This window comes from Aquila chrysaetos, chromosome 3, assembly GCF_900496995.4.
Source record: "Aquila chrysaetos chrysaetos chromosome 3, bAquChr1.4, whole genome shotgun sequence".
Lineage (NCBI taxonomy): Eukaryota > Metazoa > Chordata > Aves > Accipitriformes > Accipitridae > Aquila > Aquila chrysaetos.
In genome coordinates this window covers 74,238,359-74,261,687 of record NC_044006.1, presented here as the reverse complement: position 1 = coordinate 74,261,687, position 23,329 = coordinate 74,238,359, and the positions used below count along the sequence as shown (strand labels likewise).

General features: G+C 41.8%; 1 protein-coding gene across 4 annotated transcripts in view; it reads left to right on the top strand.

Moving 5' to 3' along the window:
• Positions 1 to 23,329, top strand: part of CRHR2 (corticotropin releasing hormone receptor 2) — a 163,017-nt gene that overhangs the window by 101,345 nt on the left and 38,343 nt on the right. For all 4 annotated transcript variants that reach the window (XM_030010263.2, XM_030010264.2, XM_030010262.2 and 1 more), the window contains 3 exons: positions 9,322 to 9,439; positions 13,735 to 13,888; positions 17,439 to 17,499. In XM_030010263.2, coding sequence (XP_029866123.1) covers positions 9,322 to 9,439; positions 13,735 to 13,888; positions 17,439 to 17,499 — 333 coding nt within the window. The remainder of the gene's footprint in view (positions 1 to 9,321; positions 9,440 to 13,734; positions 13,889 to 17,438; positions 17,500 to 23,329) is intronic.

Sequence of the window (23,329 nt, the reverse complement as noted above, 5' to 3'; positions counted from 1 at the left end):
TACACTGACTAGGAACAAAGCACAGGCTGGCGTCACGTCCTATAGTTATCCATACCGTTCATCGTTAGCGTGCCCATGGGTAGTTGCAGAGGGCCATCTTTACCCCTGTTCAACGTGCTATTCGGCCAGGCAGTGCTGGGCACAAACACTGACAGTGAACACCATCAGTCTGGTCCTGTCCTGGGGCTGTGGTCCTGTTCTGTGTTGTGTTGGCTGCATCCTTCCAACCCTAGGAATATCAGTGCTTTAAGCCTTTGTGTCTAAAGCAGGCAGAATGCCTCGTGTCCTGTGTTTAAAAATTGGCTTGAAGGCAGAAGAAAGAAGCTTTGGAAAAGGCTTAGTGGAGCACAGATGGTTCCACAATGAGTTTATTTTTAGGGTCTATGCACACCCTAAGCACTAATGGAAGCTGCTGCTTCTCCTCTTCACCTGAGCATTTCACCCCTGTCCTCATAATAAAGTTGTTATTCTTTTCCAGGCTTTCGCTCTTCCCTTGCAACTGCCCCTTGCATTTCCTGTGGGAATATTTATATTCCCCCAGGCAGCTGCCACCAAGAAGCTCATTTTCACTGCCAACATCTCCAGCTGCTTTTCCCATCTGTAAGCATTAGGAGTACCAGAATATATGCACTGATTGAACATGAGCATGCGGGGCAAACCATGAGGACCTCAGGGGAGGCCTCCATGTGGATGAAAGCAAATAGGCCGTGACAGGCACAGAGCCTGGGAAATAACTTGCCGTTAGGTATTCTTCCCACTCCATGCCATTTATGGCTTGTCCATGGGCTCTGGCTGCCCTAGAAAAGACTAAAGGGGAAAAATATTTTTTTAAGTATTGTCCGTGATTCTCCTTCCTGCTCATTCAACAGTTATGGAAGGGGAAGGACTCCAGCAAAGTGTGCTCAGATTTCTCCTGCAGACTGTCTTCAGACAGAATTTGGGACAGCAGTCTTAATTGAACATCATTATTAATGGAATACTACATGAATTAATAGAAGGTTTCCAAGCTTCTTTATTAAAGTTATCATTTGCAATTATTTCCATGCAGATGATTCAACTAATTCAGCTAGCTTTCAACCATGCTGGCACATTATGATGATTGCTAATGTTAATTGCTTGTGTCATGCTTTGAATCAGAAAATAGTAGCTCTGCACATCCCAGAGGAAAAATACCTTTTTATGGATAAAGCAAGAAGAAAAAACATAAATCAACAGAAAGGCTACTTTGAGTTTTACCAGTGCTATTTTAGAAACCCTTTTATAGAGCTCCATTTCTGAATCAGTGAGGCCACCTGTACAGAAAGAGTTGATAAGATTTTCTGCCTTTTCAAATCTCAGCATTTCCCAAGTCAAAAGAATGGATTTTCTAATTCTCTGCTTTCTATATCCAACCACACAATTAAGGCCATTTGATGGAAATAATTAGCAGAGTGTGCTTTCTTTATCAACAATGAGAAGCTCTTTCTGCCCACCTCTGCCATAGGCTGCAGTCAACTGCTGGTGAATTTTGCTTTTTTTTTTCATTTGCTCCTATCGTTCCTAACGTGGAAGCCCGGTTATGACACCCTGCACACCAAGCAGTTCAGGATGCCGGTGGTGTGATATCAAGTCAGGGAATGACATTTGGGCTTGAAACATGGTCTGTTCTCAAATCAAATATAGAGGTCATTATGTGTAATTTCCCACCATACACCTGGCTTTTGATTTACTAATTAGGAAGGCCAAAGAGAAGTATGTTTGCTTTCACCTTAATTGCTTCTTTGTGTCTAACCTCCTGCTGCAGAGCTGAAGCTAATGTTTTTATGGGGCTCTCTGTGTGTGCAGTGAGTGGGAGGCATGTGCTCCCAAATCATCTTACCTGGTTCTGGCCAGCACAACCAGAGACATACTCTGGGACTCTCAACTCACTGGAACACACACATTTTCCTGTACCATTGTCCCCAGATCCCTGTAAATACAGAATCATCGAATAGTTTGGGTTGGAAAGGACCTTTACAGGTCATCTAGTCCAACCCCCCTGCAATGAGCAGGGACATTTTCAACTAGATCAGGTTGCTCAGAACCCCATCCAACCTGACCTTGAACACTTCCAGGGACAGGACCACCTCTCTGGGCAACCTGTTCCAATGCTTCACCACCCTCACTGTAGAAAATTTCCTCCTTATATCTAGTCTGAATCTACCCTCTTTTAGCTTAAAAAACATTGCCCCTTGTCCTATCACTACATGCCCCTGCAAAAAGTCCCTTTCCAGCTTTCTTGTAGGCCTGCTTTAAGTACTGGAAGGCTGCTATAAGGTCTCCCAGAGCCTTCTCTTCTCCAGGCTGAACAACCCCAACTCTCTCAGCCTTTCCTGTTCCACCCCTCCGACCATTTTTGTGGCCCTCCTCTGGACTTGCTCCAACTGGTCCATGTCCTTCTAATGTTGGGGTCCCCCAACAACTGGGCGCAGTACTGCAGGGGGGGTCCCATGAGAGTGGAGTAGAGCAGGAGAATCACCTCCCTCGACCTGCTGGTCACTCTTCTTGTGATGCAGCCCAGGATACGGTTGGCTTTCTGGGCTGCAAGTGCACATTGCCGGCTCATGTCCAGTTTTTCAGCCACCAGTACCCCCAAGTCCTATGATATATAAATACATAAATATTTATATGTATTATATATAATATGTAAATCTAAAGCAAGGTACTACATAACTCAGTCTCCTGTGAAAATATGCTGTCACTTGCTACACTCTTCTATCCAAAGCCTCACGTCATTAGCCTTCAGGCAAGTGGCTGTACTCTGAACAATGACTCCTGGCAAAAAGTCCTGCCCGCCTGACATGAGGACACCTCTGCCCAAACCAGCAGGAGGGGTGGCACAGCAGCAGGATTCTTGTGCGGCTGGCCCTCAGCGGAAACTTGCCTTGTCAGAAGCAGTCGTCTGGAGGTGACTCAATTGCAGGCAAAGCACTTGTTCTTAAGAAATCATGAGGAGCCAATAAACCCTTTCATTTACAGTACCGAGATGATTCCAGTGGCAGTATCTTTTCTCCCTCCAAGGCAGAAACTGTAAGCCCATCTTTTCTCTCCTTTTCAAGGAAATCCTTTTCCTTCTGCCTGCCCTTTCACTCAGTGTAACATAGACCGTCTGCATGTGCCTGTCTGACACTACTTGCTGTATTTCAGGGGGATATTTCAGGCCCAAAATCTGCTGTCAGGCACAGCCAGAAGTGAAATTGCTGCATGAACTGTGCTACTTCAGGAGCACGTGTTAGAGATACGCTACCAACCACTCCTCCCAGCTTGCTCCCACAGCCCGTGGGACTAGCAGTTTCCTGCTGTCCAGTTCCAGGCTATTCCTATCCCTCCTCCCTGCAACTCCCAAAGGACAGGAGGGAATGTAGTTTTGAAAAAAAGGCTCCTCATCCAGCCCTCGGGAGGGGACAAGCAATCAGAGAAAAGGAACCAACATAGACAAATGTATTTTACTGTGAATAACAGCTTATGAGCTCTTCCTTCCATCGTGTTAGTAGAGTAAGCCATGGCCTGACCCCAGTGAACATAAACCACAAAAGGAGTTCAGTGACTCCTGTGAGGAGTTGGGGCCACCAACAGGGTGATTTAATGTGATTAAATGTGGTCTCTGAATCAGGAATATCTTAAAACCTCTGACTGCCACAAGCAAGGAGGTAAGAGCAAGGAACAACTAACAGTCTACCTCCCCTGTTTCCCATACTGTTTCCCAAACTGTCTTTTACTGATCACCACTGGGAACTGAGTCACAGTCTACATGGCTCATTGGTCTGACTGAATATAGAAGTTCTTATGTCTTTATGCTGTGGCCTCAATCTTTAAGTCTGTTCTGACTGAATTGCTGCAACCTCTTTTCTTACTCCTTCCGTCCATGGACCCATGCACCAGGGAAGAGTTAGTAGAAGAGTCCAGCCAAGACCTTGACCAACACTTTTTGTCTGAAAAGGATCAGGGCAGGAAACAAATACAGAAAAAGGCTCTTTAATGGAAGCCCGTAGCCTCAGTTCATGGTGTCTTGTGATGTGCCAGCCTTCAGGCTCTCTGGGATGGTGACTTGTGGTGTTGTTCTTGGAAGGTGGGCTACACTTGCACCATTCAATCCACATCAAGGGTTGTAAAACAAGTGGAAATGGCATAAACAATGTTACCTGACATGAAGATGAATATGAAACTTTATATCATCTGATCTTTTAGGCTAGCTGACTTTAAATGGCTCTGTAACTCTCAACTTCTTCCTAGTGATGCTGTAATAGTGTCTGAAGCAGCAGTTCAGCACACAGTCCCCTCATCTCCCATTTCTCTCCTCTCTGACATGACCCTTTGCCCTCTTGAGAAGGTAGCTCTCTGCTGTCTGTGCTCTCATTTTCCTGATGTTGTCACTGCCACACTCTCCAAATTGTGATATGTCCGTACGGAGGTAAGAATAATCCCAAATTTCTTAGCTTCTGAGTTGTGAGGGAATGCATTCATGCCAATCACTTTGACTCTAGGAAAGCTCAATTCACTAACTTGTAATACAGCTCAATGTGTTTCAAATCGCACCTCCCGCGAATTACAATGTGATGTGAACTCCTTTTCAGTGCTGCCTGTGAGGACAGTTATTGCTCTTTCTGGAGCACAGACTTGCTTGCTTTGTCACTCCACAGAGTGAAGGCAATAATTAATCAAGGAGAAAGGAACTGTGGAGCTCATTGTCACAGAAGACTGTTACGACTGTTTAACAAGTTTTCAGAAAGGGACAGGTCATTTTCATGAATAACGAGTGTATTTAAATTTAAATTAAGACTTATAAATTTAAGCAAGCTTCCATCTACCAAGAGCCAGGAAGAGACCTGTGGAGGACCAATTACACCTGTTAGTATTATGAATTTCTTCCTCAGGCTTAGAGATGAGTGAGTATGACAAGGTCGGCTTTGTCCTTTCACCAAACATTAGCTGTGCTGCAGGCCTCCTGTTACTCACTAGCTTTGTTGCCCAATTTGGGACATGTCCTTCATTCACTGTCCACCTCAGACTCCAGTCTGACTACACAGATAAACTTTATGCACAGGGTAAGCTCCTGAGCCCAGAAGAACAGTCTCATGTGAATAGTGTCTGAAATGAGGGGACCCTCATCTCAGTCAGTATCCCTCTAGATGCTTTACCCACGCTAAATTATGATAATAACATTCACCAGCTGTGCCTGTAAATGAGAGCAGCTTTCTCAGGTGGCTGGCAAGAAATCTTTCCCTTGTTACATCAATTGACTTAGCTGCAGTCCTCCACTGCTGTGCCCTGCAGCCTCCACACACTATATTAACCCTGCTGTTTCTCCCTCCCCAGTATGAACCTGACACATTTATTTCTTAAGCTTTTCCTGCCCTTGGCTATGAATTGCATTATTGCCACTGTGATTTCTGCGCTAGTAGTAGTTAGGAGACAGAAGCAAACAGAAACCATGTGCTCTGGGCTCTCTACAAACAAAAACAAACTTTGAGTCTCCAGTTGGGCTCTTACTAAAAGAAGAGGAAAGGGAAAAACAAAAAAAAAGGGAAAAGGTTAAAACCGTTCTGTGCCTGGGGTCACATCACTGTCTGAGCCATTGAGAAACTCTGCAGCACTTTCAGACGTGGGTTTCTCAGCCTGACTATACTGGTGTTTCCATTAAAACCCTAACTGCTATTAACACCAGCAGAGTAGTGACCCAGACATCACAAAAGCAAATCCTGCCCCTCACCTTTTTGTGCTGCTTTGCCAAGGCAGCAATGTGGGGAGAATAACTGGGGAGAGACTGCAGCCAGAGAAGCAAAATGCTTGCTCTACAGCCTCTTCTTGTTCAGTGCTCTGTTAGCCCAAGACATGAAGCTTTTTAGCAGGCGAAAGCATCTACTTTACCATCCGTGCCACACACAGAGTGTCTCAGAAAGGGAATGAGACCGTGATACAAGGTTGCTGTCACCCAAAGTATGGCTTTTGCTAAAGGTACTGAGACATGGGAGCCAACTGTCTCTGTTTCACATCCAATGCATTATTTGACAAGGCTTCGGGCTTTATGTTGATAAATTCCAGCTGCTGGCCACATTTATACTTTACTAATTTTACACCAGGAACACATGTTTCCTCAGCACATGTGGCTTTTTGAAAACAAGGAGAGTTTTGATCATAATTATCTGTAGAATTTGGGAGTTCCCAACACGGACCAGCCCTTCTTGCTCTGGGTCCTGAACAGACATCACTAAAAGTTTGCCTCTGTCCCAAGCATCTTGCAGTCCAAACAAAAGCCAATGGCTAGGTGCAGACTGATGGGCAAAGGAGACAAAACAGTATGAACCAAGAAGTAGTAAGGAGGGCAAAGATCATGCAGCCAGTAGATGCTGAGTTTGTCTTTATATTCCAAAACTCAGAAAAGAATGTTGTTTTGATGACTAGGATCCTACTGGGGTGGGAAAGCTTTTTTAATGAACTGAACCAAAAAGTCTACAACTATTTATTTGATCCTATTTGCCTCTGTGGCCAGTCCAATGTCCTGCTGTAAGTCTTGTGGGAATAAGGTTTCTTCCAGCCAGATTTAGTGATTTTGCAGCATATGGGATGATTAAACTTCATCTAAATGGAGGCGTGCAGCAAGGATTTTTTTTTTCCACTCCTTTATCTTCTCTTTGACAAGAAATACATTTGGGTGGCAAGTGTGTTGGATCTGTTTTGTTGTTAGAGCTCTCAAAAGCAATTAATTTTTTGTCAGTAACTCTACAGTTTGACCTGAATTTCCTCAGTTTCTAGTCCCCTGCCTCCCTCTCCCCCTAGAAGCAGTGTTTCAAACTCCTTCCTTAATCTGCTAATCCTTAACCTGAAGGGAGTGAATAAAACATCTAGATGAACAGCAGCTGCAGGACATTTATGTGCAGAATGATCAACAGGGAACAGACCTTAATAGCGTGTTTCAAAGTTTGTCCAGAGCCAAATGGGTTCCTGAGGTTCAGCATGAAAGGCAGTAGGTGTTGCTTGCCTAGTTTCTTTGAAAGCCTAACTGTGAACCTTTGCCTTTTGTTAGAAGTGAAATTTTCAAAGTGAGGCATGTCTCTGAAATGTTCTCCGGTAGCACAGGTTACACTGAGAGCAATGCTTTGGGGTTTTGTAGCCTAAATAAAAGTGAATGGATCTGAGCAGCTGGAGATTTGTTTTCCAAATTGACTCCAGTCATGAGTCACTGAGGCTCTCAAAACCAAATACCAATTTCTTACCTGGAGCCTGAGTTGTTAAACTCAGAAGCTATTTTAACATTGACTTAGTAGGGTTATACCTCTGAGCATCTTTCTGTAAGTTGCAGGATGTCATGTGTGGGAGGTCTTCTATTTGTTTTTTTGCTGGATTGCTGTGAAATCTTCAAGAGATTTGTGAGGCTGAAGGACATAACAGAATTGCTTCTGGCCCTAAGACTGACTAATTGAGTCCTAGGAAAAGTGCAATAAGTGTTTTATGATAGCAAAATAGTGTTTGTTATTAAGAAGTCTGGCTTGTTTGTCATGCAAAAGACCTGAGGCAACAGTAAAGTTGGATTGTGCCTTCTCTTTTTGCTGTCACTGGGCTGAGCTACAGTCAGTTACAGTTGAGCAGGTTTGAGAATATCGCTTTCTGTGTTTGCCCCGTGTTATTTGACAGCTTTCTTTGCAAGCAGGGAGACTGGTACGGCAAATGCAGAATCCTAACCTGATGATCCTGGGAAGCGCACTGGCTGTTTGAACCCCTGTAGAAGTGATTTTAATAACTGGAGTGGTTTGCATTTAGCTGAGAAAAGAACATTTAATTGAAGAGTCTGTAACTGCAAAACTGCAACTTGGCACTTGCCTTCCTTTACCATTTCACAAAGAATGAGAAGACAAATTATCTTGTCTTAGGTGACTTAATCTGTAATGAGTAACTTTCTGTCTACCTTCAGTGATAGTTTGGTTCTGGCATCAGCATCATGCACTGGCTGTCTCCTGGAGCCTTTTTCAGCAGGAAGCACTATTTAAGATATCCTCTCTTTTTTTATGGCACTGTGTTCCAACTTATTGTAGCTCGTATTTCACATTGTGCTCATACTTTACATTGCATCTGAATGGCGGCTGGGGAAGAACAAAAAACAGACACAGATATTTTCTGGTGAAGGAGAATATGCAACTCTACCTTGTTTAAGAAAGCTTGGTACAGCCAGCTAAGCCCAGGGCTGAAAACCAGGCAGTCCATGCTCTCCTATTGCATCCATGGGTCTGAAAACTTTGAAATTCACACAGGTGAGCCTGTTCAAGAGATTAACCAAATGTAAACTATTCCAGTTTTGCCACTCCAGCACAGGTATTTGTCAACAAATCTTCTTCTGTGAACAATGCCACAGACTCCAGTGTTTAGGGGCTTATCAATTCTAGTTGTTCTAGGGATGGAGTGGAAGGGAGCAAAAATTATAACCAAGGATGAAATGACCACTTGAATATTTGAGTCTTTCCAGTAGATCCTGTTTCACTTGCTTGAACTGATTCTTGTCAAAGGGAGCTCCTCATGTCATCAAGACGAATCGCTGTACATGGCTTTGCAAAAGTTATGATGTGGTTTCTGGAAGAAAGGTTATGCTGTGGTCTCTTTTTGAAGCACAGATTTTGCCATCCTCCTGTTGCTGTTTTCTATTTATGTCATTTATTTGTGTTGTGACTACACTGCAAAATCAAAGTTTTGCTTTGGCACTGGCTGTGCAATTTACCCTGAGAGCCAGAGAATGGGACCAGACCCAGATATGCTTGCTGGTAAAGATGTAAGCTACAGACAGCCTCGTAGACTCTTCTTGCTGACCCATGGGACAGATGAACCTCCTGTTCCATAGTGTAAGAGAGGTAATGGAGGGTGTTGTGGTTTAAGGCCAGACAGGAACTGGGCACCACAAAGCCGCTCGCTTACTGCCCCCAGTCTATAGATTGAGCATGACATCCTATGGTATGGAATATCCCTTTGGCTAGTTCGGGTCGGCTGTCCTGGCCGTGCTCCCTCCCAGCTTCTTGTACACCTGCTTGCTGGCAGATCATGGGAAACTGAAAAATCCTTAACTTAGGATAAGCGCTGCTTAGCAACAACTAAAACATTAGTGTGTTATCAACATTATTCTCACACTAAATCCAAAACAAACTGTACCAGCTACTAGGAAGAAAGTTAACTCTATCCCATCTGAAACCAGGACAGAGAGGATAAACCATGAGGAATTTTGCAAGTGAACAGAATTAGCTTGTTTGTTTTATATAGTCATTAACATGTGTGTGTGTATATTCACTATATATGATGATTTAAATGTATTTCCCTGTTTAGGAGTATCAGATGCCTGCGGAATATTATCCACTGGAACCTGATCACCACATTCATCCTGAGGAATGTGATGTGGTTTCTGCTTCAAATGATAGACCACAACATACATGAAAGCAATGAAGTAAGTGCGTGCTTGGAGGTAGCATGTCTCTGCCATGTAGTTTGGGGGCGGGCAGGGATGCTGAATTTGTTCATCTGGTAGAAATATTACAAATGACACCTATTCATTCACATGCTCAGAGTGACTTTCATTTCATTTCAAAAAGATGAAGAAAACGAGCTTAGATTTGCTAAATTTTCATTTATTTCCTCATTGCTGAATATCAAAGGGTTTTTTTAAAGTAAAAATCCCACCCAAAAGCTTCTCTCATATCTTCATTGACCATAAATACTTTCCAGATTTATACACTGTGAGACACAGTATTGTGCAACACACTAAATGTGGTTGTTCTTGAACATTTTTGTCAGAGCATCTTGCAGTGATGTGTACCTGGATAGGGGAAACCTTCATTCCAGAGGGCAACATCTCCGTGAAGAGATGGGTACAGAAATTTGGCTGTTGAGGCTCTGAGTCAGCTACTTTGTCTGATGACAGTGGGCACCTTGCTGCCTAGAGTCAGTGGGACTTACAAGAAAATAAGAAATAGGGCCTGAAACAGTATGATTTTTGCTTGTTGATATCTTTGTGGGGTTTTTTTACAAAATTCCATTTTTCTGCCAAGCCCTTCTTCACCGTGCTGGCCTTGAGCATGAAGTTCTTTGATCTGGGCTGCATCCAGCAGCAACTCCCTGTCACTGAAAGGGATGGCTCTTTCCTCCAGGGACCCAAATGCTTCACTCCACCTCCTGTTGCTTCTTTTGCACTAGCTCTGTTCCTTTTCTTGATCCCTTGGGGAGGACTGAACCCTTGGAGACTGAACTCACTAAACTGGTGGAGAATTAACCTAGCCAACAAAAAGGCAAGGAGGAGTTTTCTGCTGGCATAGCGACCTAAGTCAGCTTTCTGATGGGTGATTGGGAGTCAGAGACAGTTCAAGGGACCAGACAGATCCACACAATAAAAAATGGGAAGGCTGAAGAGGGCAAGAAGTGGGGCGTGTTTTCTGCATGGCATTGAGCACTCTTGAGAAATACAGCATGTCACCGTGCTCCCATTTCTTTTACTCTCCGTGTTATTTCTTGTTCACTCAAGTAACTCCCAGCTGCAGATGCTTGTCTGAGTGAGGACATTGAATCAGTCCCTATGTAAGTACTGTAATGCCTTCCCCTGTTTAGTCACCCAGCAGCCCCAATGATACAAGGATTTTGGAGTGGCTTAAAAGCATCCACTCCAAAAGAAAAAGCATTTTTCTTTATTTTCTTGAGCAATAATTCTGCATTTCCTTGTCAAGTAGTCCTTTTTGATAGTCCCTTGGCAGGTTTTTTTACTGTTCTCTTTCTCTTGTAATATTCTTATAGTGGAGTATTCTCCTTTGAGGGCCGTCCCCTGATATTTACCTCCATAATCAAGAAAAAAGTGTGCTACAAACACACATTCAAATACATACCGAAACACATCCCCCTTCATACTCTCTCTCTTTGGAAAGCAGGTGGACTAAAGTACCTATAGGTTATGAGTTGGATCCATAGCTGGTATCAGTCAATGTGGCTCCACTCATGTAGGAACTGGTCCTGTAGAAATTGAAAACCACCCCAGGAGCCTGGATATCCATTCATTTTAATGTCAGCTGCGCACTCACCATCCTTGGTTAACTTTTCAAATGTAAAATTTGACATCTGAACTTTAATCTCACACTTTGGGAAAACAAATAGAAAAGTCATTAGTACCTAGATAAAGAAGTCTATGCATAACTCTGTATTATTATTCAACCAGATGCTCCTTTGAGAAGATGTAGCTTCTATTAATTCACTGTTTGCTTTGTCTGTGTTTCTGACATTTTCAGACTACGGAAGATGGTGGTATATGAGCTTTATTGTTGACAGTTTTATGCTGTGTGATTTACTCTCATGACAATACTGCAAATCTTAATACAGATTTTTACAGTTATTTAGGAAAAATCAGTTGGAGTCAGGCACTCAAATGCCTTTTAAAATGTGACCACAAAGTGCCAAGGAAAATATAAACCTGCAAATATAAGGACAGATCCTTACCTGCCTCAGTTTTCATTAACTCATCCTTTCTCTGCAGAACATTGCAGTCTTTTGGGGAATGTGCTTTACGCAAAATTAGTGATAACTTTGTTATGTTCTTATTGTGGTATAAGTCAGAGTCAAAATAACACCACCAAAATCAATGGGAGCAACATCACTTATGCTAGCATGTGATCTCTTCTGTGCTGATCAGTGGAGATCATTTAATGTGGTTACAGAAGCATCAAGGACTCAACATGGAAACATTTTGCATGAAGTTATAGTGCTTATGTTAATAAATCAAGAAGGGGAATTGCTGAAGATGTCTGGAGCCTAATGGTGGATACATGTGGGGATTAAGAATCCTCGGTCAAATAAATGAAAAGGTATAAATTAATGAGTTCTGCTAATTGGGTTTATTATTCAATAATAATAAATCCACAATTCCAAAAGGAATTGCTCAAAATTCATTTTATTCTGGTTTCCTATGGAAACGATGCAGAGGGAGATCTCACCACCATTATGTGTATGTGTCTGTATCTGTCCCAGTATCTTCCCAATCCACCAGCCAATTCCACTCTGTTCTGACACAGGAACAACAGGCTCAGGTATAACTATTTTTTACAGTTCTTGTGAAAATGAGCAGCTGTGGAGAGGATAAAAACTGTGTAAGTGTTGCAGCTGAGGGAGAGAGGGGAACAAGAGTCTAGACATTATATCAGAGAATTTACATGAGATTGAGGCCACAGGGAAAGATTTAATTCATGGTTATACCTTTGAAAAATTGAATGTGAGACTAAGAGTCTTTGGAAATCTAGTCTTACTACTTTGGGGGTCAGTCAGAAATGGAGCCAAAATGTTTGTTTGGTGTTAGCCAAAAATAGGGGTTTTTTTTAGTTTGTGGCTTTATTTTCCTTTGCTTAGGCCAAAAGGAGGAAAAAAAAGAAACTTTAATTTGGTTTAAACAAAACTTTGAAAACAAAATATTTCATCTTCTTCTGAGTTGTTTTGGTTTTTAATCCTATTTTAAAGATGAAGCCAATCTACATTTCAAATCTTAATGAAATAATACAGAAATGAAAGCTTTAACACATCCAAAAGATTTCTTCTGTTTATTACAGCTCAATGAACAGAAGTGATCACAACTTGTGAATAGGCAATCATTTTGTAACTGTGTTTCTTCTCCAATAAATTCTTAGTCCACAGAATTTTGCTGGATTTGATAGTGCATCTGCTGGTCTGTTGACTGCCTAGAGATCATCAATACCTCATACATATGAAGTCTGAAATAAAATTAACTGAGGGTCAAAAGTTTCAAATACTGTAGTAGAGTTAATTAAAAGGCTGGAGAATGGTGAGACCAAAATGACATCAATGAACCCAGCTAACATAGGTAATTAATGTCAAGCTTCGGGGAATACACTGAATGCCTGCTGGGTCAGAAAGAAATTTTCCCAGACTTCTGTGTGTAGCACTATGGAAATTACCATCAGCAGTTACTTGTGATTTATTGATGTGTTGTTACCATCTGCCTCTCTATAGCTAATTGTGTATTCCATAGCTGTGCTTTCACTGCACTGCCGTTAGGAGAAGATGCCTTTACTGATACATTAAGCCTGACCAAAAATTCCTGTGGAAGCTATGGCAAAATTCAGAGGTGATTTGTGCAGTGATGTGACTTACAGACTGAAGCACTAATGGCAGGAATAGAGGGGATGAAGTAGCTGATAAAACCATGTCTTTAAAGTAAAATATCTTTTTTCTAAATGTCAGCAGTGCTCCTTCCCTTCAGTGGAAATGAAGTAAGACTGTGACATTAACGTCTATCTTATATTTTCTTTGCATTGCTCAGCAGGTGGGTTATACTGCCTAAGATATATTTAGACTCTTATGTCACCTTTGGATATGACCCTAGGCTATGGCTGTACCTCTCTGAAAGATCATCTGTAGTCAAATTACTTACCTCCTCTTGTCTTATTTCCACACAGCTGCTTCTTAAACTGCTTGCAAACTGCTGGTGTGGATGTGCCTTATGGCCTGTTAACTTTCCAGACATGCTTAGGTACAGGAGATCCTGCATGTTGTGGTCAAAACCAAGCCTCAGCAGAAAGTCACAGACATAGCTGTGAGTTCCTGACAGCACCTAACATATTGTGATTCCAAGTCACATGTATAAATCTGCATCCCATGAATGAATTCTACCATTGATTTTTAAGCGAATGACAACATATAGATCTTTTAAATGTTCTCACCATGATTTTAAAATATTTTCTGTTTCCTTTCCAGCCCTGGTGTCGATGTATTACCACTGTCTACAATTATTTTGTGGTGACCAACTTCTTCTGGATGTTTGTGGAAGGCTGCTACTTACACACCGCTATAGTAATGACTTATTCCACAGATAAGCTGCGGAAATGGGTCTTTCTCTTCATAGGATGGTGTAAGTGACTTGTGTGTTTAAAATGGCTTTATGTGGTACCTGGCATTAAAGTGATAAAGACAAGAGTAGCAAGAATAAACTTTAAAAATACCACTGTGGTGAAATCTGACATTCAAACCTAACTTTGTCAGAACAACATGAAATCAGGTTTAGTTGTTCACTGTGGTGATGCCATAAAGCTAATAGGTTATTGCTGGATTTACCTTCTTCATTTAGATCCTCAGGCACCTGTTGTTAAGGAAAGAAAGAGAAGTCCCAGGCTCAGCATTTGGGGCATGCAGCAGTTCATACCACATCCCTTTCACTTTGATCAGCAAAGCAGTGATCACAACCCCTTATACGCTGCTGCTCAACATAGCATGAAACAGAAGAGGCACTGTCCATGCCCTATGGACCCCTCAGTCTCAAGAGACACTTCTAAGTGAGGAACTGACTAGAAGAAAAGACTAATTATCTGCCAGTCCAACTTTACAGCTGTCTTTTGGACTGCTGAGGGATTTGTTCCTAGAAAACAGCCTTTAACAGAGTCACATGTCATCTTTGTACTATCCTTGTGGCTACTCAAAGACAGAAAAATAGGTCATTGCACGCCCTGTTACCTCATTTCTACTGTGTCAGCCCAGGCCAGAGCAAAGGCTGCTCCTTTTCCGTAGCTGCGTCAACATAAGCTGGTCCATCAGTACCAACTGAGAACCGACTGTCAGAGTAGCAGTCCTGCTGAAAAGGGTATAGGGCTTGTAATGGATGCAGGCTGAGTATAAGCCATCAGTGCCTTCTCATCATGAATAAGGTAAAACGCATACTGGGCTGCACTAGGAGTGTGGCCAGAAGATTGAGGGAAGTTACTAATACTTTCTACTTAGCTTTGGTAAGGTTGGCTTTGGAATACCGTGGTCAGTTTGGGGTCTTTTAGGTCAAAAGGGATGTGGAAAAACTGGAGATTATCCAGTAGAAGGCTGTCAATGTGATTAGGAATCTAGAGGACGTGACCTGTAAAGTGAGGCTGAAGGAGCTGAGCTTGTTTAATCTGGCAAAGAGGAAGCTAAAGAGGGATTTGTTAGGTACCAAGAATGATACAAAGGATAATTACAAAGATGACGGAGCCAAATTCTTCTTGGTAATAGCAGATGTTATAAGAAGGGGACAATGGCCACAAATTGCAGACTGGGAGGTTCCAGTTGGACATTAAGAAAACAGAAAACTTAACAAAAAGGTAGTGCAACACTGGAACACATGACTTAGAAGCTGTGGAATCTGTGACCCTGGAGGTATTGATAATTCAGCAAGGCTAAGCCCTGGCTGAGATGAGCTAGTCTTGATAGTTCTGCTTTGAGCAGGAGATTGGACCAGATACCTTCAGAGGCCCTTTCCAACCAATATATCCATGATTTGAATTTGGCCAGCAGAGGTTTGGCAAGACAAACCCCGTTCGGACAGCTTGTTCGCTTGAATGCAAAATCTGAGGTCAAACAGAGCTAGTGAATTTAGCAGTTCTTTTCTGTTAAAAGAAAAAAGGTGGAAAAAAAATCACAAATATTCTCTTTTCTGAAAGTAGAATGACATTTTGTTCAGAATTGCCTTTTCCTCTCAGAACTGAGCAGAAGTAATTGAATTGCAGTTCTGAAGGCAGAAACAGCCTTTAAAACAAAATATGTAATTCAATCCAAAATCAAATGGGAGGAAAGAGGAGTTGTAGTAGAAAGAAAATATTTATGTGGGGAATTGATTCAATTTTTTTTCAATATTTTTTAGTTCTGTCACCAAACTGGAAAATCAGCTGCTCACACAGCTCTCACAGATGCCGTGACTGGTTTGGTCGCTAATATTTTCCCTCCCTTCCTCTCTCAGAGCCTTCTGGGTCTCTGATTACTAATGTAGGAGTGGTGTGAGCTGAATATACCTTTCCTCTCACCCTTTTGGGTGCTTTCTGGCTCTGCTTTGCCTTCCCGTACATGAACTTTTACCAGCCTCATTCTCAAATCCCTTTTCTTTGCTTCACAAGGAAAAGAAAGATGTTTTGCTCTAGGAAAAAGGACATGGCACATTTTGTCTGTTCATACCTAGCAAGAACATGGGGGAAACAAGTGCACCAGACCTTGTGAGTCAATGGTGAACAAGCTGGAAGACAGCACAATCACTTGCAGGGTACAAAAGCCACAAGGGGTGGTGGTGCAGGAGATCAGAGCTGCACTATACTTCTTGCTGAGGTTAAAGATGACCGTTAAGCAGTTCAGTCCCTTCCCTACGGTGTTGTGGTTCTTTCCACTCTGCTTCATCTCTTTAGAGACTTAATTTCCCACAGAAGCGGCAACAAATGGGAGATTAAAAGGCAGCGTTAGATATGAGGATGTGCTGACTCCTACATGAGGGATTAGGTCATGTTGAATCTTGAATTCACCTTAGAGTAGCAGTGATTTCAGAGGAATGTGAACCTGGAGGTTGGAATGAGGGATGGAGCTGGAGAGTCTTGTCTTGTTTGGTTTTGCCTGAGTTGACAAGTTAAAAGTAAAGGGGAAATGGAGAGAGGAAACACTCCTCCTCCAATTTTGACATCAATACAGTGTTTGGTTGAAGAATGCCTGGGTGAAAAAGTTCCTGTTTCCCCCAGAAGGTCTGCGTCAAAAGGCCAGCTCCACTTACTCGTCCTCATGTCCAGTTTCCTGCTCCAGCAAATCCCCCTGAAACCGGCTGGACTCTGAAGGCCTGACACAAAAAAAGCACAAGAGCGAGGCTCTGGACATGGGACTGGTATAACAATAGAATTGGAAAGGAGAGGATATGGCACTGCAGGGATATTAAGTGTGCAAATACACCTCATCTGCTGCAATGAGGTTGCGCGCCCAAGGAGCATTACGGTAACACCTTCTGGGGATAATTGAGAAACCAAGCCCTGTAAAGCAAAATGCATGGCCTTGATGAGAACTCACATGCAGACACAGAGCACACTGCATATCATAGGTAGAATGTTACATATAAAGTTAAGACTAGCTGGATCCTTTAGAAAGGGCAAACAATGAATGAATTCTGACATCGCAAGATATCAGAAGATTCTTTCTCATAATCCTGTTTCACAGGGAAGAGTCAACAAAAATGCTGAAAATTTTGAAAATGGGCTTCATCTAAAGAGCCCAAGAAGTTTACAAGCTTCTTCCAGCCTGGGAAATAAAAATCTAAACACCCACCTCTAAGTCTCTAAGGTTATGCCATATCAACTGCAGGAAAATTAAAAGGGACCAAAATTGCCTTTAAGCCAGCCAAAACTGATCTGATCACTTATATAGACATATAGGTATATACGTGTGTTTGTTAATAATTTTTTTAACTTTTGTTACTGGTACTAGAGTTTTCTCTTTTTGAGATGATCTTTTTTTTTATATACATAGAGGGGTCTTAGAAATTGTGACGTCTCCAGTGTACCAAGATAGGACCAGTTGTATTTAGAGTCTTCCAGTTCATTAACCAAGAGTCTCCTTACTCAAATCTGAATCTACATCTGTATCATCCATACATATATGGGTTGTGATTAACTCCTGATTTTTTGCTGTTGCAGGTATTCCTTGCCCAATCATCATTGCCTGGGCCATTGGCAAGCTATATTATGAAAATGAACAGTAAGTGATGTTAACATTTATGTTTATGTGGCTCTCTAAATAAATTAAGAAATGCCTGCAGGTTGAATTGGTAATTTAGAAATAAGGCTGATTGATAGGAAAGAGGAAAGGTCACATCACCTCCATCCAAATCCAGATCATCTCAATTTTCAGAGCACTACTTGAGTCAACTCCTGAAAATACCTTTCCCAAATATCCTTGGCCAAGCCCTGAAGCTCTCATTTGATATCTTTTTACATGGTTTACAGTCAGGGTAATCTCCTTCAATGGGAGTTTTGCTTGAGTAAGACCTTGGTAAAAACTACAGTTGAGTGCTAAAGGATTTAGCCTTCTCAGTGTGCAGAATTCATTTGACAGTCTGCCAAGAATAGTCTTATGGCTGGAATTTTTGCATTTCTGTTTCTGGCTTTTCCAATTGGAAGCAGTTAGTACATGAAATTGAAAAATATGGGAGACGAAGAGGCATCTGTGTTTTGGGAATTTTACCCCCAAACATCAATACTGGTCAGATATAGCTCAGCTTGTAGTTTTCAACTAGTTTTTGGATCAATGGCTATTATCTGTAACAGCTCCCTTTCCTACCCTTAAAAAAATTCTTTTCTCCATGAATCTGTTTTTCATATGACCACACTGTTTGTCTGTTTGTAGTGCATCTGATTAAATGTAAGTGCCTACCTTGTAGGTGTCCGCACCTGCACTAATCTGTGGTCTCTTATGATCAGCGGTGATGAGTCAAAACAGTAAATGCAGTCTGGGGTGCATTTCATCTCATCTGGAAGGAGATGTCCAAAGTAGGTTGGATGAATTAGACTTACATGCACTATTTCTCCTGACTATAAGGTAGATGGATAGGATGACTGGCTGAGCTTTGGGCATCCATGCTGTAGGCTTGGGAGGGATTTTGTCATGCACTACTTAGTTCCTCTTCTCTACTCCCCATAAACTTTTGAACCCTTGACCAATCTCTCTTCTGTAGCTTTAATGGTGATTTTGAAGGTGATAATCTAATTCCCAGGAGTTACACATATTGGCAATCAGACAGACACCCTTTCACTGAGAGATGTGTGATTTTGTGTGATTCCATCCTTGCCCACAATAATCATACAGGAGAATTCATACTGTAGTCTCAAATGGCAAGAAAAACTTCAGTTGGAACCTGTTCCTTGGCTGTCCAAGTCAATCAGGCCTGGAAGATAACCTCACATTACCAGATTTCCCTGATTTCTATGTTCACAGACCTTCCTAGCTGAGTCAAGGATCACAACATTCAGGGTCTGCTTCATGGTCAGGTTCCTTGTCGCCCTTACCTTGCACAAGCCAGGGCAGCATGGCAGCTGTCCCATTGTGCTGAAGTAGGACTTTCAGCTCTAGAAATAGAGCTGAAGGAACTAGTCAGCTTAAACAGCACAAAACAAAATAACCAAAACTTGTGTCTTGAAACCTGGAGAGGCAAAACACCACATGCTTTAATAATGGTGATGCACATTAAACATTCCTGTTGTGAGTGAGTTCAACACCAAGGTTTGAACACCTCACTTTGGAAGACTGCTCATCACTCCCAGAAGAGATAATGGAAAGTAGGACCCCTGATAGAAACATGCCACAACAACTGGGATTGCACCGCACACTAAGTGGATAGATGGAGAAAGCACTGCATACTTTCACCGTCATTGTATACCCACGAAGTGAATGTGAAAGAATCTCTCTTTGATGTATCATGGATATGAAGAAAGACATGACATGTTTACATAGATATGTGTGCCACCTTTCACCAGCGAAGGTGTAACTGGCCCAGATCCTGCACAACAAAAGAAAGGGGGACACAAAATACAGTCAGCAGGGCAAGAAAGACAAAGTGATCCTATTTGGGATGCAGAATATCCAGGCTGTTCCTGTTGAGTCTCTAGGCTCAAGCTCTCTGCCTTGGGTGGATTATCAAATGGAGCTTCTGCTTTTAAATCCATGTCATGGACAAACCCGTACACTCTAACTTATATGCATAATTTACCTCACATGCTTACAGATAAGGGAGACACCAGGTTACTCTTGGTCAACCCAGACAATTAAACCTAATGTCTTGGGATGTCTTCACCTTTCTGTCTTTAATGCTGGTGTTTGCCTCGGAGTGAAACATTCACATACATCATCACTGCACATCATAGCCAATCCAAATGTGTTGTGCATTGAAAAAGTGCAGAATTTGGCTTTCTGCCCACCATAGTAACGGCCTGGAGCCTCAGTGTTGTGCTTGCTTATTGTCAGTGGTGGGGCCAAGATTCATGTACTTGGCTCGAGAAATTGAGACTGGATGCTTCAACAGTGCCATTCCTGTGATCTAGCACATGCACCCAGGCAGGCAGGCAGAGCTCTTGTAAATGAAGAGCTGATAAGGGCATTAAGCTGTAAAGCAAAGGCTACTAAGTGAAATCTGCTTTTTGCATTTGTAGTAATGTCATATGCAGAGGAGACTCAGTAAACAAACCGAAGCAAAACAAGAAATTAATAACTTGCTGAGGGCCTGTCAATTGTCATAATATTCAGTCATCTTCTCAAGCATTAAAGTATGTGAAACTTCAGATAGTGCCTGCTCACTGCCTCCTGGCCTGAGGGAAGGAGGAGATTCTGCTAAACAGTCAAACTGAAGCACATGTAGGAATGCACCTCCAGTACATCTCTGTGTGTGAGATGTGCACATGTGTGTATTTAACTTACTTATGGTCTATTCTCCTTTCCAGTCCATCAGCCGTTGGGACAGTTCAGACTAAACTTTGTGGCATTTACAAAATCCTTTCTCTGTACTGGGATGATATAGAAATCATGCCTTTAATTTGAATTCTGGAAGTGTGTGCAAATATAGACAGATGAGATAAAACTAATCCCTGGCTTTGAGAAATAATTGCTGTCTGGATAGTGGAGTATCTCTCATACGAGGAGAGGCTGAGAGGGTTGGGAGCGTTTAGCCTGGAGAGGAGAAAGCTCAGGGGGATCTTATCAATCCTGATAAATATCTTATAGGAGGTTATGAAGAAGGTGGAGCCAGACACCTCTGAGTGGTGCCCAGTGACAGGACAAGAGGCAGTGGCATAAACTGAAACACATGAAATTCCATCTGAGCATCAGGAAACACGTTTTCACCGTGAGGGTGGTAGAACACTGGAAGAAATTACCCAAGGAAGTTGTGGAGTCTTTATCCTTGGAGCTACTCAAAAGCCAACTGGGCACAGCTCTGAGCAACCTGCTTCAGCTGACTCTGCTTTGAGCAGGGGGTGGACTAGACAATCTCCAGAGGTCCCTGCCGACCTCAGCTATTCTGTGAAAACAGGCTGCTCTCCCCAGTCAGCCTAGCTGTTATGCTCCATTTATCTTGACCACTGGGGAAATCATGTGTTATTCCCTCATGTGGTTAGACCTAGCAAACTGGACACATGCAGAAAACATGTTCTCTCCTGCAGCTTCCAAGACTGTTTGGGTATCCCAGCGGACAGCCCAAAATTCAGGACAAAATGCAAAACTCCTCTTCTTCATCTGAGTATGCATTTCAACTGTAACTTAAGTTGTTTGGAGGTTGAACTGGAGTTCAAGTTATGTAGCTTATAATAGTTTAAAAGCTCAAACTAGCACACAGGAAGAATGTTAAGAAAATGCTTCAACCAACTTTTTTTCATTTTTGTACTTACTAGAGACCGTGTTCTGCATAGTGAGACAAATATAATTGGTACTGTGGCAAATATCCTGTCTAGGGTTTAGCAGTTCTTTAGCAAAATCTGACAATGCTGAAAAAAGTACTGTTAAGTCTCAACAAAAAAACCGAAACAAATGATTAAGAATTATTGTAGTCATTTCATTGATGGACAGTTGGTAAGGGGAAGAACATTAGTAAGATCTAATTAACAATAATGGTAAAACCAGTGGTGGTTTTTGTTATGGAAAGAACTATCAGAGAACCATGAAGAATATTAATTAGTGCTATTCAATAGAAGTGTGTTTACATATCTGAGTCTAATCAGAACTGTCTTCCTAAATTGTCCTCTTCAATATTCAGGGAGTGTTTGTTTATTCTTTCAGAGGTAAAAAAGAAAAAAAAAAAAAGAAAATGGCTTTTATTTCACACACATGGAATTAAAATTATGAGGCACCAAGTAATTTTCAGTGGTTTAGGTTTCTCTTTTTAGTTTTAAAGAAATGTGCAGTGCTGATCCTATTGCAGAAATAATGGCTTACGTTGGATTTAAAGTAAGAGTTAAGATGACAGGCAGAAAAGTTTGCAATATCTCAGCTAAGGTTACAGTTAGACTGTAAATATGAAATGCAGCTAATGAAATACAGACATATGTAATGTCACTGGCAAATATCTGTCCTCTCACCCCTACTTGCCTGATTTAATGGGTATATTAGAAATGTTTAGAATACCATGTAACAGATCTGTTTTATAGCCTAATCAGATGAACACCATGCTAGAAAAGCTGCTTTTTTTCCCCCACTAAGTACAAAAGGAACATGTAGCATCAAGCTCACTTGTAGATGCCTGTGTAGTAGAAGTCTACCTTTGGCCACAACCTTGTTTCCTCAAATTGTGTGAAAGTGTGTATATACACATGATGCTTCGCTCAATGCAACCTTGGTCTAATACTGGGCTTCAGATAATAAATGTCAGCATTTTGCTCTTCAGTATGGGCTTACAGTTAAGCAATATTTAAATTCCAAAGAGCAATGAACAGCCCTTGCCCTGGAACCTCATTTGTGCTCTACCAGCTCTGCTCTAAATTCTCTGCTGGCTTTTTCTAGCCCAGTAAGTTCTGCCACATGCCTCAGTCTGCTTCTTGTTAGTCCGTCTGCTAGATTCCTCTGCTAGAACAGCCAGCTTCCCAGAAAATCCTGTTCTCTGAGTTTCAGGCAATAATGCCCTTCAAAAACCTCTCTCAAATGTAGGTCTTGCAAGTTCTGGAGCGTTGTGTTTCCTGCCTTGGCATATCTTGTAATTCATTTTTCTTCATATCTTTCCATCTCCTTAACGAAAAACAAACAAAAAAATCAGTTTCATTAATTTAAGGCTGCCCTGGGGATTCCTCTTGGATGATAAATTGGGTGGAGGAAGTACCTTATTCCAAGTCTTGCTCTCATCACCAAATTTTGGAAGATAAGTTGCAAAATAATCGATTTACAACAATTTGCAGTCAGTGCACCAGGGAATAACAGACATGTTTTATATTTATAAAATATTCAAAACTCTCATTCATTTGGAACCTAAAAGATGTAGAAATTGAATCAAGAAAAGGCAAACAATTGTGTGATACTGAATTGTGTTTCTAGATACTTGCTGTGTATCTCAACATTTCTGTACAGTCAGCTCAGTAAGAGCATTTTGCAATGGACAAACAGCTCCTTCTGTTTTAGCGAGCAACACATTTTGGACAAAGGCTTTGGGGGCATTATGTGATTCAAAAGAATTCCATCTGAACCATAGCTTTCCTTCTCTCAGTTTATTTGCCTTGAACTCATGAAGTCATGTCTTACAGACTGCAATCTCTTTGAAGCAACAAGCATTATTTCTTGAATACTTGTAAAAGTGCAAATCTACATCTGTCTCCGTGGTCTCCTTGGCTCAGGAATAACCCTTGGTTTTATGTCTCCAGTGGCACTAAGCTTATTTTTTGTCACAAGGCAAACACAGGAAGGCATAATTTTTGCTGTGTAGACTTGGTGTGTGGTAGCCACAAAAGGGAAGAACACTCTCAGATCCTTGAACTCCAAAATCTACTTCCTAAGGGATCTGGAGCTCCAGTGACCTAAACCTTAAGGCATTATGATAGCAAAGTTGTCTCTGCTTAGT